The sequence below is a fragment of the Delphinus delphis genome, chromosome 2, assembly GCF_949987515.2.
Source record: "Delphinus delphis chromosome 2, mDelDel1.2, whole genome shotgun sequence".
Taxonomy (NCBI): Eukaryota; Metazoa; Chordata; class Mammalia; order Artiodactyla; family Delphinidae; genus Delphinus; species Delphinus delphis.
Window position 1 is genome coordinate 167045590 of NC_082684.1, and position 18953 is coordinate 167064542.

Consider the following 18953-nt stretch of genomic DNA (forward strand, 5'->3'; position numbering starts at 1 on the left):
TGGCAGTGCCACACTGCCTCCGAAGACTCTATGGGAGAATCCCGTTCTTTGCCTTTTCCAGCTGCTGGGGGCTGCTGCATTCCTTGGCTCATGGCTCTGCTCCATCTTCAGAGTCAGCAGTGTAGCCTTGTAATAGGGAAGAACCTTTTGTGTTCTATTACAAGCTAGCTAATCACTAAAGGGATGTTGCCTATAAGCTTAAATTACACATAATGGCCCATCTCTGGGAACCCTGACTCCCAGGTAATAAGCATTAAGTTAAAATAATTTTTTTTTAGCTCACAAGAAACGTCTTGACCAGACCCACCTGTGAATGACTGCAGGGAGAAAGAAATTAACACCTCCCCTCTGGAGGCTGACCGGAAACAGGAAGTGTTTGACTTTACGCCCTCCCCTTTTAGTATAAAAGGAGCCTGCGTTCTGACTCAGGCAAGATGGTTGTTTGGTGGGTGTGGGTACGTTGTCTTCTCGGGCTGCTGGCTTTCCGAATAAAGTCGCCAGTCCTCGCCCCGACACCTCATCTCTTGATTAATTGGCCTGGCGTGGGGCGAGCAGTATGAGCTTGGATTCAGTAACAAATTTGGGGGAGCCATCCAGCAGCCTTGCTGCTCCTGGCCAGCCGGCCCCGGTTGGGGAATTTTCCGGTAAGGCCCTAGCAGCTGCCGGGCCCACTTGTCCTGAGGGTCTTCCCTTCAGAGTTCCTCGAAGCAGCACCGGCTGCCCCAGCACTTGGCAGTTGGAGCAAGGAATGGACATCTGGGAGCCGACAGTTTGCTTGCAGTAGGGTAAGTCGCTCCGGTGTGTACAGCCGAGAACTGTGCTTCCTCTCTTCGTTTGGGGCGTTTTCTCCGGAATAAGCCAATTTGTTCTGTATTTGAGTGGGATACCCTGTTGGAGAGAGGAAGGAGTTGTTGGGCTTCTACCCTATGTGTCAACTGGTTTGTTTCTTTGGACGCTAGCATGTGTGTGGTGCCGTTTGTGTTTTGTTTGTCTTGAATTTCTATCTTTAAAAATGGGAGGCTTCCCTGGTGGCGCAGTGGTTGAGAGTCCGCCCACCGATGCAGGGGACGCGGGTTCGTGCCCCGGTCCGGGAGGATCCCGCGTGCCGCGGAGCGGCTACGCCCGTGAGCCATGGCCGCTGAGCCTGCGCGTCCGGAGCCTGTGCTCCGCAACGGGAGAGGCCACAGCAGTGGGAGGCCCGCGTAGCGCAAAAGAAAAAAAAAAAAATGGGGAATGTTTCAACTATTCCTGAAGAAAGTTCTCTAAGGTGCATTTATGGGTAAGGGATCTGATTACAGCTCAGAAGCCATGTGTCAGAGGAAGATGATACTTTGTTACAATAGTGCTTAGCCGCAGTACCTGTTAGGATCTCTACAGGGGGGTTAGGCAGGGTTATCTTGGGGCCCTGTGCACCATGTACTGGTACCCTTGCTGTGTTAATTATGTCATTTATGGTCTCCTGTGTCGTTGGTATATGTAAAAACCCAAGACCAAACTTGAGGGTTTATTTAGGATTTTCTGTGTGTTCTTTGGGTTTTGGGTTTCATTTTGTTTGGTACCGTTTACAGCCAAATCAGTTTTGTGATACTTCAAACTTTTACTGATGTCAGATGGAGAAAAGGAACAGGGAAAAAAAACCCTGTCTGCTCTTGTCCAAGAGTGGGACATTCCGAGGAAGAGAACGTTTCCACTTGGTTCTTAAAATCACCAAAAGCTACAAATAGAAATAAGTCTTTTCCATAAATATTACTAAAAAGGGTTTAGCCATCTGTACAGGTGACCTTGATTTGCCCCATCTGCCAGAAACCCCGTCTGCATCCAATCTTTTGTAACTGATGCGTTTTACATTGTTGTACTTGATTCATGGCTAAAATTTTGGAATGGGAACTACGACATCCCTGTGTGTGTTTGTACGTGTGATAGATGTGTGGCATGGCCAGAAATTTGTAAAAGAGCTCTATTTAATTGGCTTAAAGGAAATTAAGTGCTTAAGTGAATACTCAAATATAAAAGAAACTCTCCAGAATGAGTTTCAGGCTCTCGTCATCTAGGAAATTCAGTATTGAATTAATATCTGGTGTTAAAGTTAGCTTAAGCTTGTTGGTTTGATACAGGTATGTCATTAGAGTCATCAACATTAGGTATAATACTTTCATTGTACCTGGATTTACTAGAAATCAAATAAGACCTTATTACTCCTGTTAAAAAGTTTGTCAGCAAGAAAAATAATGTGACAAAGCTTTTAAGTAAATAAAATAAAGGTAAATGAAGTAAAGAGTTTTGGTTAAACTCTATGGGAATAATGTTCTGGAAACGTCTGTCTGGAATAGTCTCTCCAGATTTTCGTACCTTGAAACTAAACTTAGTTCTAAGATAAGATTGAACTTAATTAAGAAAATAAATCTTGGGGCTTCCCTGGTGACGCAGTGGTTGAGAGTCCGCCTGCCGATGCAGGGGATGCGGGTTCGTGCCCCGGTCCGGGAAGATCCCACATGCCGTGGAGCGGCTGGGCTCGTGAGCCATGGCCGCTGAGCCTGCGCGTCCGGAGCCTCTGCTCTGCAACGGGAGAGGCCACAACAGTGACAGGCCCGCGTACCGCTAAATAAATAAATAAATAAATCTTGAAGGTAAAGTGGTACAAAATCTGAATTTGGTTCTCTAAGAGGACAAAGTTCTCTTAAAATATTGAACTCCTGTTGGTAATAGATCATGAGTTTTTGTTTAAGTGACCTGTATTTGCCATTGGGATCGCTTATCTCTGGTTAAAACTTTCGATATTTTTGACAGATGTCCCAAAAATCAAGTTCTAAGTGGGATTCATTTGACCTCTGGCTAACGTTGGGGTTTTCTGGAGAGTCTCTGGAACACCTCAAATTACTTGTTTTCTCTCCATCTCAGAGAGAGGAATATTAAACTAATTGGGCTTATTTGGTGTGAGGAATTGCGTGGGAGGCATTGTCAAATGGGTGGTGATAAAACTTCTTAGGTTGTACTGTATGGGTAAATGTTATTAACATATATATTCCAGAAATTATATGGAACTCCTAAAATTCTGGCACATCCTGGTAAATGATATCAGTCATAACTTTAGTAATTACCGTATTGTCATAGCCACAGCAGTAGTCAATTTTCTATTCAGTTGCACTGTAATCCCAGCTGGCTGATGCCAGGGCAAAAAGGCATCCTTTTAACGGCTAGATGATCACTTGCTGTCTATAGTTTTACAGTGGCTTTTGAATGACACTCCAGCTATTTTGTGAAGAAACAGGCCAGAATAATGAACTCCTTTATGTGCAAGCATTTGTACTATTCCCAGGGAAAATAAGGAAGGGAATGAGAGGACATGTTGCCTCAGACCTTAACTCCTCTGGCTGAGCTGGCTGTCCCAGCCGCTCCGGCCGTTACGCCGGTATATCCAACCCTTACACCACCTTCCATTCCTATCCAGGCCCAGTTCCTGACACTGGGGCCCAGGACTTCCCTCCTTATAGGATCAGTTAGAAAATGCTGGGAATTCCCTGGCGGTCCAGTGGTTAAGGACTCAGCACGTTCACTGCGGTAGCCTGGGTTCAATCCTTGGTCGGGGAACTAAGATCCCACAAGCTGTGCAGCGCGGGCAAAAGAACAAAACAAGAAAATCCTGTGCTAGTTTCTGGGGCACAGGGACTTGGTCTGGAATCGCCATCTAAGACCCAACGGGGCAGCAGATTTGGGCCTGGAGCCACTTCTGGGACGGGTATTTTCCTTACGCCATTATCTCATGGGGGGCCTAAATGGAAATGACCAGTGGCTGGGTTTCTCAAACTTGTTTAGTTGGAAAGATTGCAGCCCTCCATATAGAGAGGATGCTCTACACCTGAAGCCCACTTGCCAGCACCCACAGCTGAACCAAATGGGGACCCCGGTGAGGGAAGAAGGCCCTTAGGAGAGCACTGCTCATTAGTGCATCTTAGCAGGACCTTGAAAGGGGAAACCAAGGCAAAAGGGTTGGAACGAAATTCAAGAAATTCAGCAAAACAAATGAAGACCTCTCTGAACTTTTGGAAGGGATTTATCAGGCCTACACACATCGTACTAATGCAGATCCCGAGGCCCCTGCAAATATTAGAATGGTAAATTTGACCTTTTGGGGCAAAGTGCCTTGGATTTCAGGAGAACACTGCAAAAATTAGATGGTACATTTGGAATGAACCCATCTCAGTTGGTAGATGTTGCTTTGAAAGTGTTGAGGGAACAACAACAGAAGAAAGATACAAAACGAAATGCCACTTTTTTGGCAGTGGCCTTGGCTTCCTGGAAGGCAGGTAACCCGGAGAGGTAGGCCACGACTGGGGAAGGAACAATACGCTTATTGTGAGGAGTAGCATCGCTGGAAAACAGATTGCCCTCTGCTGAAACAGAACAGTAGAAGCTGAGAGCCTCTCATGGGAGAGAGGATGCTCTGAATGAAGAGACCCAGGGACTCCCTTGGCCTTGAGGTACCCAACTCCCCACAGGAGCCAGGGGTGAAATTGACAGTGGGGGGATGACCTGATTGACTTTCTGAAAGACAGGCCTCACCCTGAAGTTTTTCAGCACAATAGGGTGACATCTGAGTCCCACCAGAACATGCTTTAAGCCATCCCAGAAAAGGAGACCAAGCCCTTACCCCCAGAGTCTTAAAAATAACCCAGAGACTGCTGTCAGACCTCCCAGGTAGGGACTCAACACAGAGGAACCTGCCCCACCAAGGACTGACAAATATTTACTCAAAGGCCTTGAGCCTCAGGAAATCTCAGATACCTGCTAGTGTTTGTGTGGACACCTTTTCAGGATCGGTGGAAGCATATCCCACCTGGACAGAAACTCTCTGAAGCGGTTAAAGCCCTCCTTAGCGAAATTATCCCCTGACTTGGATGAAGGCATTAAAACTGCATTCATCCTAGAGACGGCAATCAACAGGAAAAACCAAGAAAATGAATCATATATCAGAAAGGAGCGTTGCTAAAACGTCAGGAGACATTTAACTTGGGATAACCTTGCTAGTTGCCATGCTGTGGATCAGTGGCTCCCAGAAGCAGGCTTAAGTTAAACACCTTTAAAATATTGTATGGTACTCCATTCCAGGTGTGTGCCCAGGCAGGAGAATCTATAAACGCTAAAAGACCTAGCGGTTGCCAATTACATTAAAACTTTGGGCTCTATACTGACCTCTGCTCCTGAGTTTGACTCCAACAGGTCTGCCCATCCAACTGAAGTAGATGGGAATTCCATTGCAGCTGGAGAAGGGGCAACCAATTTCTTTAATTGTGTCCAAATAAATAGCACAGGAATTTATATGTATTAGGAACTGGAACCAAAACCCCAAGTTCAATTATGAATTAGACAACAAAGTGCTAATAGGTTTCATCGGGTTCAAATAGTTGTAGATAAACAAAGGCTGACAAAAGATTCTAAGGAATATTCGTCACCTCCGTTCAACAGGAAGTAACCAGCCAGAGTGGTCTTCCTCCCTTTTCCCACAAGATTGTGGAATGGACATTGACAATGGGGAATTATTATAGGGAAGCACCTTTTGTGTTCTATTACAAGTTAGTCACTAAAGGGATATTGCCTATAAGCTTAAAATATACATAATGGCCCATCTCTGGGAACCCTGACTCCCAGGTAGTGAGCTAAAATACCTTTGTTTAGCTCACAGGAAACATCCTGACCAGGCCCACCTGTGATTCCTTTCTGCAGGGAGAAAGAAGTTAACACCTTCCCTCTGGAGGCTGACCGGAAGCAGGAAATGTTTGAGTTCACTCCCTCCCCTTTTAGTATAAAAGAAGCCTGAATTCTAACTCAGGCAGGATGATTCTTTGGGGAATGAGTCCACCGTCTTCTCGGTCTGCTGGCTTTCCAAATAAAGTCACTCTTCGTGCCCCAACACCTCACGCCTCGATTTATTGGCCTGTTGTGGGACGAGCAGTATGAGCTTGGACTCCGTAACAGCATCTTCCCATTCTCTCTCTCTGATTCTGCTTCTGTCATCACATCTCCTTCCATGACGCTGACCCTCCTGCCTCTTTCACATATAAGTGAATGCATTGCATTACTTTCACATGATTGTGATTGCATTGGGTCCACCTGGATAATCTCCCCAACTCAACATCCTTAACAGGGGGTATCTACGAAGGCCCTTTTGCCCTGTAAGGGGACATGGTTACAGGTTCCAGGGATTAAGGTGTGGACATCTTGCAGGGGCCACTCTTCAGCCTGCTTCATCAGGGAAACCACACTGAGATGTCTCTAAAAACATGAATATCAAAGTAGATTTTCTAATTTCTTGCTTTCTTTTCAGATGCAGAGAGAAATCGTTTATGCAAGAGGAGATGGCCCTGGTGCCTCTCGACCTGGACCCGCAGCTCTTCTACCCCACGCCATTCCAAATTCTCCACCGTCCACTCCTGTGCCACATTCCATGCCTCCCTCTCCATCCAGAATCCCTTACGGAGGCACCCGGCCGATGGTCGTTCCTGGTAACGCCACCATCCCCAGGGACAGACTCTCCAGCCTGCCGGTCTCCAGATCCATCTCTCCCAGCCCCAGCGCCATCTTGGAAAGAAGAGACGTGAAGCCAGATGAAGACATGAGCTCCAAGAGCCTCGCGATGTACCGCAACGAGGGTTTCTACGCCGATCCTTATCTCTATCACGAGGGGAGGATGAGCATAGCCTCTTCGCACGGCGGGCACCCCCTGGATCTCCCCGATCACATCATCGGGTATCACCGCGCCGCAGTTCGTTCAGCCAGTGCTTACTGCAACCCTTCTTTGCAAGCGGAGATGCACATGGAGCAGTCACTGTACAGACAGAAGTCAAGGAAGTATCCAGAGAGCCTCTTGCCTACTCTGGGCTCCAAAACGCCCCCGGCCTCTCCTCACCGAGTCAGTGACCTGAGGATGGTGGAGATGCACGGTCTCCATAACGCCCACGGGCCCTCCCACACCATGCAGTCAGACCGGGTCTCACCCAGCCGCCAGGCCTTCAAAAAGGAGCCCGGCACCTTGGTGTACATTGAGAAGCCACGGACGACTCCAGGATTAGCCGGAATTGTGGACCTCGGCCCTCCTCTAGTTGAGAAGCAAGTGTTTGCTTATAGCACGGCTACGATACCCAAAGACAGAGAGACCAGGTAAGGCGGTGAGGGTGGCCAAGGGTGGGCCACGCCCACGTGCTGGTTTTGAGGGCTGCTTTACGGAAGTCGAACCAAGAGAACAGTGGTCAGCTGAGCGCCGGCCTTGAGCACTGTGCCCTGTGGGTACTGGCCGCTGCGGGGTAGGGGAGGAAGAATAGGACCAGAGGGCTGTTGTCAGCAAAGAGTTTCTAAATCCGGTGGTCGAGTGAGGCTGGGCAGTAGCCAGGCTAAAGGCAGGCAGGCACCCCAACAAGAGAGGTCAGAACGGGCCTCCCGAGTGTGGATCTAACGGCAGCATCGTTAATGTAAGTCTGAATACTTGAGAAGAAAATTATGATTTCAGAAACCATTCAGACAAATCATCAAAAGCTGATCATAACTGATCTCCCACGGAAAGTGAGTGAGTGGTTCGAGTGTTAACTGTTTGAAATGGCGGTTTTTGTTCTTCCTTGTGAAGTGCAATTTTGTTTACTCATCTGGTTATGAGAAATGAGAAGGGTGTGTCATCCAGGGTGATAAAAACATGAATTTGCATAAAAATAGGATGGTGTCGATGTAATACTCATTCAGGAGTGGTACAGAGATCAGCAAATTTTTTCTAGTGGATGTGACACTCCAGGAATTTAAATTTCTTTTTAAGTTTACATGTGTTTATAATTTACCAGCCCAGAACCTTCATACTACATCTTGAAAACCCTCAAGTCTGTAGAGTAATAGAAAAGCTAATCTTTTTTTTTTTTAATTTATTTTTGGCCGCGTTGGGTCTTCGTTGCTGCGCGGGCTTTCTCTAGTTGCAGCGAGCGGGGGCTTCTCCGTTGTGGTGCACGGGCTTCTCACTGTGGTGGTTTCTCTTGTTGCGGAGCACGGGCTCTAGGCACGCGGGCTCAGTAGTTGCAGCAAGTGGGCTCTAGAGCGCAGGCTCAGTAGTTGTGGCGCACGGGCTTAGTTGCTCCGCGGCATGTGGGATCTGCCCGGGCCAGGGATCGAACCCATGTCCCCTGCATTGGCAGGCAGATTCTTAACCACTGCACCACCTGGGAAGCCCCAGAAAAGCTACTCTTGATAGAGGGGATTTCTCTACCCTGAACTGGCTGACAGAAGGCAACATAATAATTATAATCATAAAAATCTAGTCAAAGAAACTGAGTCCGAAGGAGGTTAAGCATTTGACCTGTTGTCATATGGGAATTCAGAAGGGGCATGAGAAATAAAATTCAGATATTCAGCCACTCAGTACCTCACTGGAACCACTGTTCCATCCTCCTTACCAAAACCGGTCATGTCACTTTCTACTACATGACCTTGTAAAAAGAAGGCCAAAATTGTGACTGGAATGTGATGGTATATCACTATCTTAATCACACAAATTGGAACGCTCTGTCCTCACTGGCAGAATTTTATCATGAAAGGGCCATCTCTTATCTGGTTCCAGAAGAAAGATTCCAGGAAGATGGAAAGAGTATAAACCTGGAAGTTGGGGGATCATCAATGTACCAAAAAGCTCTAACCCTCTCTACACAGTTTAAAAAAAAAAACACAGCAACAGTGGGCTTCCCTGGTGGCGCAGTGGTTGAGAGTCCATCTGCCGACGCAGGGGACACGGGTTCGTGCCCCGGTCCGGGAAGATCCCACATGCCGCGGAGCGGCTGGGCCTGTGAGCCGTGGCCGCTGAGCCTGCGCGTCCGGGCTCAGCCTGTGCTCCACAACGGGAGAGGCCACAGCAGTGAGAGGCCCACGTATGGTTAAAACAAACAAACAAACAAAAAAACAGCCACAGTGACTGGCTTGAACTAGAGTGAAGTGGTTTATAGACAAAAGCTACCAAATATTCAAGGAACAAGAGGTTACAAATTGTCTTTGCTCCGCTGCTGTAGTACTGGTTGTGAGGGCTACAGGTAACTTGGCTTTTTAGTTAACTGCTTGCAAGGTCAGCAGGAGCCACATCTGATACCGATGGGGCAGATTGCACGTTTCCCAGAGATCCTGTACATGGCGCTGGATTCCGTGACAGAATGAGACTTTGCATTGTTTCCCTTGTGGAGGGAGGGTATACATTCTTTGTGTGGAAAGAAGGATGAAACAGGTATTTGCTGAGAGAAGAATAGATGATGGCAGAGACAAGGCTATGTGGTTACCAAACCGTATTTTCTTTTCCTCTGGGGCACAAAACTATCTGCATCTCCGAGCCTCCTTTGCAGTTAAGTGTGGCCATGTGAGTGGGTTCTGGCCAATGGCAAGTGGGTAGAGTTGATGTAAACTGTCTCCAAGAATAGTTCCTATTAAAAAATCTGCATGGGAAACAAGACAAAATGATGACAGGCTTGATCATGCAGGACTAAGAAAAATGAAGACTCGGAAAAAGGTATTTATTCTCTCCTTGCCAAAGTCCTTAGGAAGTTAAATTCTAAGAAGCAAAGAAAGGGATGCCTCCCACGACCATAGAAAGCTGAGGGGTGTGGGATAAATACTGAGGCTCTTTGAACAGACCAGTGTCACAACCAGAGGGAAGTCTACCAAGACGTGCCTTAAGGCTGTAGGGAGCTTGCACCCTGTGCTTCTAAGAAAGGGTAACACATCTGCCCCGGTGGGCTGTGAGGCACTGGTTGGGAAATGTGTGTCACTGATAGGAAGGGACTTGGAGTCATAAGAATTTAGTCCAGGAAAAAATAAGAACTGTCCATCTCCAGGGCCAGAATCCGTCCTCCCCCACCACCCTGCTGACCCACCTCGTGGGAATGAGATGATCGTGAGCTTGATTCCACTGTTTATCACATCAAGCCACATGCACCCTGCTGAGCGCCAGGCACGCTCTGGCCAACGATGGCGTCTGGCTTCTCGCTCAGCACCTAGTTCATCGTCACGCATGTGGTTACCACGTGCATATAACTGAACATCACTGAACCCAGTTCCCAGGATTGGGTTATGGGTGGGACCAAAATGAAGGGCCCTCTGCTATGTGGAGTTGCCTCTGTACTGCTCCCTGATCAGAGTCTTGAAGAATTTTAGCCTTCGGTAGCATCGGTATATTTTCAGGGCCTCTGCTTCCTCAGGTTTCTGTTTTTTAAGAAAGCTCAGAAAACGCTATGGGTTTCTGTCTTATGTGTTAGCAACTCCTTTTAGAAAATCCAAGTTCTTATTTCTAGAAAAACAAGGATTAGGAAAGTTGACTAAAGATTAATGTTCACCTAAAATACACTGTCATGATCACTGCCGTATTCTGACATATGGTTGTAATTCAGAATATGATTTCACATTTTTGAATTCATTCCTGTAAATGTGAAATAGCAGAGAAGAAATTTTATCTCACATCTTGTCTAGGTGATTTCTCACCACAGGCTAGATTCCCTTCTCCTGAAGCCCTACACACGTGCACGCGTGTGCGCACGCACACACACACACACACACACACACACATCGTCTACGTTTAGAGTTGGTATTACTGAAACACCTAAACATTCCCACTGACTCAACCCAGGCACATGACAAAAGTATGTAAAGAATGATTCTCGAGTAAACACTTGAGTCTGGACATTGTGCTGCTAACACTGCTACCCACCACCCCACTGTTACCTGGACAGGTCGGAATGCGCCATACTTCCTCTTTTTCAACTGCAATTGTAAACTCTTGGAAAGCTGGATGTCTAGGCTGAAATGTAGTCCTGCTGGGTAATATAAGAACACTGACGATAGCTATCATTTATTGAGAGTCTTTTATGGACCAAGCGTGATGTTAAGTAGTTTCCATACATCATCCGATGTAATCGTCATGACGATCCAGTGCGGTATGTACTATCATCATCCCTATTTTACAGATGCAGAAACAGAGCTCAGAGAGGTTAAGTAACTTGCCCAAGGTCACAAAGCCAGTAAGTGGCATAGAATGTCCAGGTACATTAAGGAATCCATACTTTTTACCGCTGTGCGGTATTCTGCCTGCTGGGTGAGAACTGTGAGCCCCACCTTCACCCAGCAGAGAAGTGAATTTGGGAGTGAATTCGAAGCATTTCAACCAGGACAAAATGCTAAGTAGCTGGGCTTCCCTGGTGGCGCAGTGGTTGAGAGTCCGCCTGCCGATGCAGGGGATGCGGGTTCGTGCCCCGGTCCGGGAGGATCCCACATGCCGCGGAGCGGGTGGGCCCGTGAGCCGTGGCCTCTGAGCCTGCGCGTCCGAAGCCTGTGCTCTGCAACGGGAGAGGCCACAGCAGTGAGAGGCCCACGTACCGCGAGGAAAAAAAAAAATGCTAAGTAGCTGCTCTGAAAGGATATTTACAATCATCAACATGGTAGAATTTGCATAATTATGCTGCTAAATATATACATGTCATTTAAAATATAACTGTCCCAGCTAGTATATTAGTAGAATTATGCAGAGATAGGGGAAGAAAGAAGAGAACACTCTTGGTAGATTTTATTTTGAAAAAAATGAATGTGAGTACCATGTCAAAGAAAATTTTAAAAACAAGAACACCAGAAACAATTACTGAAGCACACAATTATAATCCATTGTTACACCTATACAGTGGTGCTATTTTAGGTATATTTAGTCTGTGCAAGTAAATATTTGTAAAGAAGCTTCAACCCCTAAAAGTAACTTCATGAGTACAGGGTCCTATAACGTGTCAAACCAATTTCTGTTGCAATTTCATAATATTAAAAAGCAAATCTGAGTGTTTTTTATATGAAACTCTCAAGTGAAATTTTACTTCTAAGATGTGAAGCTACAAAAACACAGGAGGGAGACTGAGAAATCTGTAGAGATACTTTCTTTTGGGCACTGCTGGATTCATATACTCTTCAGAAGAGCACTTCTATGAAATAGCCCATTAACTGCAGAGTGTTTGAAATTAGAGAAAAATTTTCTTTCTCATCTGTACTCAGGAAACTTCCAACGGTAGCTTTTTTTTTCTTTTGAAGCAATTTTGTAATAGCTCTATTGAATTGAAAATGAGTTAAAGACAAAGTAATTTCCCCTTGATCTTGTACGTAGCTCATGTGCTTCGATTTAATGAGTTTGGCATCTCTTATAAAGATGCTTCCACAGAGCATCTAGCGGTGACAAATTATATATAGGAGATCTGGAAAAAATAGTGTAGAACATATATGATGGTAGCATCTTCCTCCCAAGACGGCCATGGACTTTGGGGTAGGAAAGCGGATTACAACTGCTTTGACCTTCAGAACAGTATGGTTGTCTCTCAGTATCTATGGGGATTGGTTCCGGGAGCCCGTGGATACCCAAATCCGCAGATGCTCAAGTCCCTTATTTAAAAGGGCATAGTTCAGTCAGCCCTCCATATCCGTGGTTCCACGTCCACGGATTCAACCAATCTGCAAAATTCTTTCTGCGGTTGGTTGAAACTGAGGTCGCAAAGCCTGCGAATATGGAGGGCTGACTGTAATTCTCAAGTCTGAGCTTCTAGAAGGAAAATGACCTTGAGTGCTGAGGTGGTTTTACCCAGATGATTTCCTTTCAGCAAGGCCTCCAGGAAGAGAGTGGGTCCATGTGACTAAGAGGCCCTGTGCAAGGGAGACAGTGTGTGACAGGTGACTGTGGGTGTGAGGCTGTGTCTTGCCAAGGTTATAAAATTACTTCATTAAACAGCATCATCATCCCTATCCATGGCACATAAAACAGCCCTTAAGAACTGTAAAACGCTAGGACATTTATGTTTTGCTATTTTGTATTTATAGCCCGGCTCATATAATGTGAAATATCTCTATCGAAATAACACTCAAAATTCAAGGGTGCTCACTGCAAAGTGACTAATAGCTCTCCTTCCAAATGTATAACAGATTCCTCCTAATAAAGTATTTTTCAAGACATGGTAAACTTGAACTGAGATCATACTTTTTACACTGTTCTGCACCTACAGTAGCTAAATTCAACAGACTAGTCAGGAATTCACTTGGGAGCAGATTCTTGCCTGTCTGGGCACTTGTATGTGGAGGAAAAGAAGCCACATGACAGCTGCTGTGATTTCTAAGGCATCGCAGATTTAGAGAAGTAGAATCCCGTGCCTTAGAATGAAAGGGAAGGAAAATTTCTATGTACAGGAGGAAGCCTGCATGCTAACTGGTAGCTTGGGTCTGTTCTTAATCATTTAACATCACTTTCTCATTTTATGAGCATGAAGTATTATTGTGTTGGTAGCTTTGAGGAATAGGATACATCCTCGGTTTACCAGTTAATTGAAAGTCTGAATTCCTATTTGTGTCATTTAAAATGTTCACAGTGCCTGGCATACCTTTGAAGATTTTCTAAACTATGTTAGATATCCTGCTAGAGAGGTGATTCTGAAAAAGAATGGTTAATTTGTTTCTTTCTCCTGATTGTATAGTCAAAAGGGAGCTATATCAGACGTCTTGTAAGTAGTTAGACTTGGGACCTTCCCAGAGCAAGGTTTCTTAACTTCTGCACGCTTGGTATTTGGGGCCTGTCCTGTGCATTATACGATGTTTAGCAGCATCTCCAGCCTCCCCGCATCCCACTAGATGCCAGTAGCAAACTCCCCTGAAATGCTGCCCCAGTCGCAACAACCGAAGATGTATGTCTCCAGACATTGTGAAATGCTGTCAAATCCAAAACGTGTATCTTGGTGATGATTAGCTCAGTTCTACCCTTTCCCTCGTGGTAAAGCAGCTTCATTATTGTTAGAACTTGCTGTTATCTTTGGTTCAACCAACCTGTGATCAGTCATTCATCGAGAGGCAGTCACGTGCCATGTTTATGAACATGGTCTCCAAAGCCAGATAGCCTGGGTTCAAGTGCCTGTGCTAACACTTGTTAGCAGTTGTAAACTTTGACAGATCACTGAGTCTTGCTCTGCCTCAGCTTGCTCATCTGTAAAGTAGAGATAATAATAGCACCTACCTCATAGGATGGAGCAACTCATTACAGTTAAGTGCCTTGTGCCATGCCTGGCGTAGCATAAGTGCCGAGTTCCTACTTTGAACAAAGCACTCCACTAAATGCTACTAAGCCCAGAGGTGAATACACAGAAATGGTAGGACAAGGACTGTGCCAGAGGAAGCAGGGAGACAAATTGTTAACTATAATGCTAGGAAGAATATAAAGCAGGTGGGCGGGGGATACAGGAGAGAGTAAAAGTAAGTGCGCACAGAGAATGGAATTAGGTGGGATGAAAGATCCAGTTGAGAATGTTTAGGCTCTCAAAGCCACTTTTCAGTCCCTATCAGGAGAATAGTGGGGGTCGTACGTTGTCTTGGGACCAGGTGCCAAGAGACAAGCCAGGATTACAGCATCTTCTTAAAATTGCACCTGAGCTGTATGACGGATGCCAAACCGGGTAGCGCTGAAATGATTAGGTTATCTGATGCCTGTTTTGATGCCTAACAGTGCCTGACCGATTCAGTTATTGCCTGAATTGCTTTCCTGGGTAGCTCTAATTAGGGATCAATACATGGTTATTGAGCTCTTTGTGTGCTTAGCTGGGGACTGATTGCTTTGCAGGGTACAAAGAAACTTAGATGTGTCCCCACCTGCAAGGAATACGGACTGGGGAAGACAGTCACAAAACATTAAAAGCATAATACGAACGTGTAAGCTATGCCACGGTTAAGCGCAGGAAGCTTCTGAGCTACGAATGCTTATTAAATAACTGGTTTTTAAGAACAATCCCAACAATAGGATTTCATTCGTAGGTGTTGCCCAGGGATGATCTCGTCACCCTAAGAGCGGCAGTGTCTCCTGGTGAAGTGGAGAGAAGAGAGGAGGCTGTACAAGTCACTAAGGGGGACGGTGTCTTTCCCTGAGGCTGGAGGTGCAGGGGGAGATCTGTTCCCAGCATCTCCCAAGTTCAGCTGGAAAGTCAGGACACGTTTTCCTTGAAAACAATGAGGAACAATGAAAGGACTAATAATACATTGTAGGTTAAAGAGGCTTCCATGGGCCAGCTGGAAATGCAACCACCATTTTATTCCAAGTTCTAAACAATGAAAGTAGACGAAAACTTTGCAGTTACAAGCCTACCATAATTTGGGGACGGCTTGTACATAATTAATTCCAAAGAAGTGATACAGAGAGTGATTGCTGTGAGTTCAGAAATGGGAGCATTTTCCTGAACTTAGGCTGGGCTGGAAGCCTTCATGAGAATGCCAAGATGGACTTGCATTTAAGGAATTTACATAATGGAATGAAAAGATACCATTTGGAAAGACAGATTGGTCTCTATTCAAAATTTGCTGTATTTCTTCCATTATGCTTCCTATAAAAATGACATCTAGATATGCTGTTTTGGCAGTCTCAGAGCGCATAGGTGCTGATAAATTGAATTATGATTTCATTCACAGGAATATAACTTTATGGTTAAGTCATATTTGCTAGTCATTCCTTAGGCTGCTGAGTTCATTCAAGAGCTGTCTGACAAACGTGATATTCAACCAACTGACAAATGTCTGAAGCTAGCCCTACTCTTATCCAAGGGGTATTCTATCAAAAATACCGGTGGAATGACTGCCACAAGCTCTGTGTTACTTTAAACAAATCAGTTTCTCAAAAGGGAAAGCCATTCTCTGTCACTAATTAGGTGACATTAAAATGCACCCCTGTATCTCCTCTGAATATTCACGAGGTGCTGTCCATCAGACACCTTAGGTCTGAAACCAGAAACTAAGTCAGAGCAACCTAGATTCTGTGAGATTCAGATAAGCCCCTTTCCTTGCCAACTAAAACGTCTTTCTTCAAAGAGAAGAGGAATAAATGTTTAGGTACAGGTTCAGCCTGGCAAGATCAACTCACTGCAGAATTGGTGTGACTATGACCCAACCTGAAGATGGGGCTCATCTAAAAATAGCCTGACGGCCCAGCAGCTGAATAATCCAGGGCTGCCATGATGTCCCAGCCATTTAACCGCTCTTGTGATTAGTTGTCCTGCTCTCTGGTGGAGTTTACAGAGATTACACTTGTCCTTATTTGAGTTTTGGACTTGATTTTTCATGAATGAAGTGATTCAAAAATATAGCCAGGTCTAAGCATTAATTTGAATTTCCAAAAATTTGGGTCTTAAAAAGTCTTTATTGACTCTTACAGGGCCATCATGTATTGCCAGTGATACCTACTCTTTCTCCCTGTCCATCTTCAGAGCTGAAGGGATGCAATCTCTTTTTTTTAAGTTTATTTTCTTGAAGTATAGTTATTTACAATGTTGTGTTAATTTCTGCTCTACAGCAAAGTGATTCATATTCTTTTCCATTATGGTTTAATCACAGGATATCGAATATAGTTAGTTCCCTTGTTGTTTATCCATCCTATATATAATAGTTTGCCTCTGCTAATCCGGAACTCCCAATCCATCCTTCCCCCAACCCCCTTTCCCCTTGGCAACCACAAGTCTGTTCTCCGTGAGTCTATTTCTGTTTCATAGATAAATTCATTTGTGTCATATTTTAGATTCCATATGTAAGTGATATCATATGGTATTTGTCTTTGTCTGACTTACTTCACTTAGTGTGATAATCTCTAGGTCCATCCATGTTGCTGCAGATGGCATTTTTTCATTCTTTTTTGTGGCTGAGTAGTATTCCATTGTCTGTATGTAACACATCATCTTTATCCATTCATGTGTCAGTGGACGTTTAGGTTGCTTCCATGTCTTGGCTATTGTGACTAGTACTGCTGTGAACATTGGGGTACATGTATCTTTTTGAATTAGACTTTTCATCTTTTCTGGATATATGCCCAGGAGTGGGATTGCTGGATCATATGGCAACTCTATTTTTAGTTTTTTAACTGTTTTTCAAAGTGGCTGCACCAATTTACATTCCCACCAACAATGTAGGATAAAGGGGTTCGATCTCTTAATTGCAGACTTTTAGAAGGAGAAACAGGACACTTCCCAAAGGACCAATGATTGCTGCTTCTCTGGTCAAATGATGTTTTCACTGTCATGCAGCCTCAGGTTTTTTTGTCTTTGTAATAAAGGCAGTGTGTCCCTACTCCTGCAACAAGCACAGGGATCTAAGAAGACCAAAAAAAAAAAGAGAAAGAGAAAGAAAAACCCATGAGAGAGACCAAGTATAGGAAATGCCTTCCTTCTTTTCCCTAGGAATCATTATCTTATCTCTTTGGAGTCCACCCTGAGAATCTGTGGATCAAAAGCAGGTGGGAAGGGCTTCCCTGGTGGCACAGTGGTTAAGAATCCGCCTGCCAATGCAGGGGACGTGAGTTCGAGCCCTGGTCCAGGAAGATCCCACATGCTGCAGAGCAACTAAGCCCTTGTGCCACAATTACTGAGCCTGTGCTCTAGAGCCTGTGAGCCACAACTACTGAGCCCATGTGCCACAACTACTGAGCCTGTGCTCTAGAGCCCGCAAGCCACAACCACTGAGCCCGCACGCCTTGAGCCCGTGCTCCGCAACAAAGAGAAGCCACCATAATGAGAAGCCTGCGTGCCGCAACTAGAGGAAGCCCGTGTGCAGCAACGAAGACCCAATGCAGCCAAAAATAAATAAATAAATTTATTATTAAAAAAAAAAACAGGTGGGAGTGGGGAGCTTCCTTCTGCAGCCCCCGTAGGATCACTCAAGAGACCATAACCCCGTATCCTCTGATACCTTCACTCATTGGAAGGTCAAATACAGGTCTGTATTCAAGTAGCCAGAACGTGAACAAACAGCTACTCATACTGGTTTGTACCTGTACAAAAAAAAAAAAAAACTGCTCTGTCACTTCCAGAGCAGGAATATTAAAAATTGCCCTCAGGGAAGAGGAAGAAAACGCAAAGCACATGATATCATAAGGCAGGGTGTAGGCTTGCCCTGGGGAGTGAAGGCGCTCGTCAACTGCGAAGTGGAGCCTCACCCCAGATGGTGGGTGAATCACAGGAGGTGGCCCAGAGCCCTGCTGGGAGCCCTGCATGGGGGAGGGGGTACACGTGACCAGCTGTGTTTCCTTAGACCCTGCCTTGCCAGTAAGCCTCGGTGTCCTTGTTGTGACCAGGGGATGGCAACTAGGACCTCCTACGGGTTCTGTTGAAATGGAAACGGGTGTAAAATTGCTTTGTGAACCGGAAAGTTCTCCATAAATAAGAGACTTTATGACGTACACCGTGAAGCCATAGCCCCTTTGCATAAAGGAGCAGTAGCGCACGGGCCGTTTGGAGACTGTGTGTCTGAGGCACTGTGTGTCCAGAGGCTGGCTTAGGTCCGTATTCTGGTCTCAGCCAGAACAGCCCGCCCAGACAGTAGGTTGTGAAATAGATTAAAGGCGACCTGGAGTTTTTCCAGGTGCAGTTGCTATGCTGCGCAGAAGCCTCCCCTCACGGAAGTCAGCCATTGTGCCTGTCAGGAGCGCAGGCCCGGGCGTGGCTGCAGGGCCTGCCACACATTTTTTTTTTTTTTTTTTTTTTTTGGCTTCAGTCAAGATCACCAGACCAGAATGGAAAGAAAACCAGGGGCGTCTAAAATAAGTTCCTTCTAACTAGACAATTGTGTGAGTCTAGAATTCTGCATCTGGCAGGATGCGGTTCTCCTTGGGTTATGGGGGTGAAGAGAAGGGGCGCCTCTATTTAACAAGGGGTGGGAGCCCCTTGGGGGAAGGCGGGCCGTGTTTCCTCTGTGTGCCAAGTTCATTCAGCTGCTTACGTTTCCTGCCGTGACCTCGTTCACTGGCTTCCTGTGTTTGAACTTCCTGGGACTTTTCTTGCCTCTGGCATTTTGCATTTACTCTTCCTTTGCCTTGCGCTTCCTTCCACCTTCATCTACCTGGATGCCTCCTCCCTGATGTCAGGGCTTCACCCGAAGGCCATGAGCTCAGCAAGGCACACGTACCTGTGCAC

General features: G+C 45.6%; 1 protein-coding gene across 19 annotated transcripts in view; it reads left to right on the forward strand.

Annotated features, from left to right (window-relative positions):
- Positions 1-18953, forward strand: part of KIAA1217 (KIAA1217 ortholog) — a 773854-nt gene that overhangs the window by 689555 nt on the left and 65346 nt on the right. For 18 of the 19 annotated variants that reach the window (XM_060006227.2, XM_060006228.2, XM_060006229.2 and 15 more), the window contains one exon: positions 6323-7155. In XM_060006227.2, coding sequence (XP_059862210.1) covers positions 6323-7155 — 833 coding nt within the window. Of the gene's footprint in view, positions 1-755; positions 786-6322; positions 7156-18953 lie in introns of those variants that run through there. The other variant, XM_060006231.1, reaches the window with a different exon arrangement.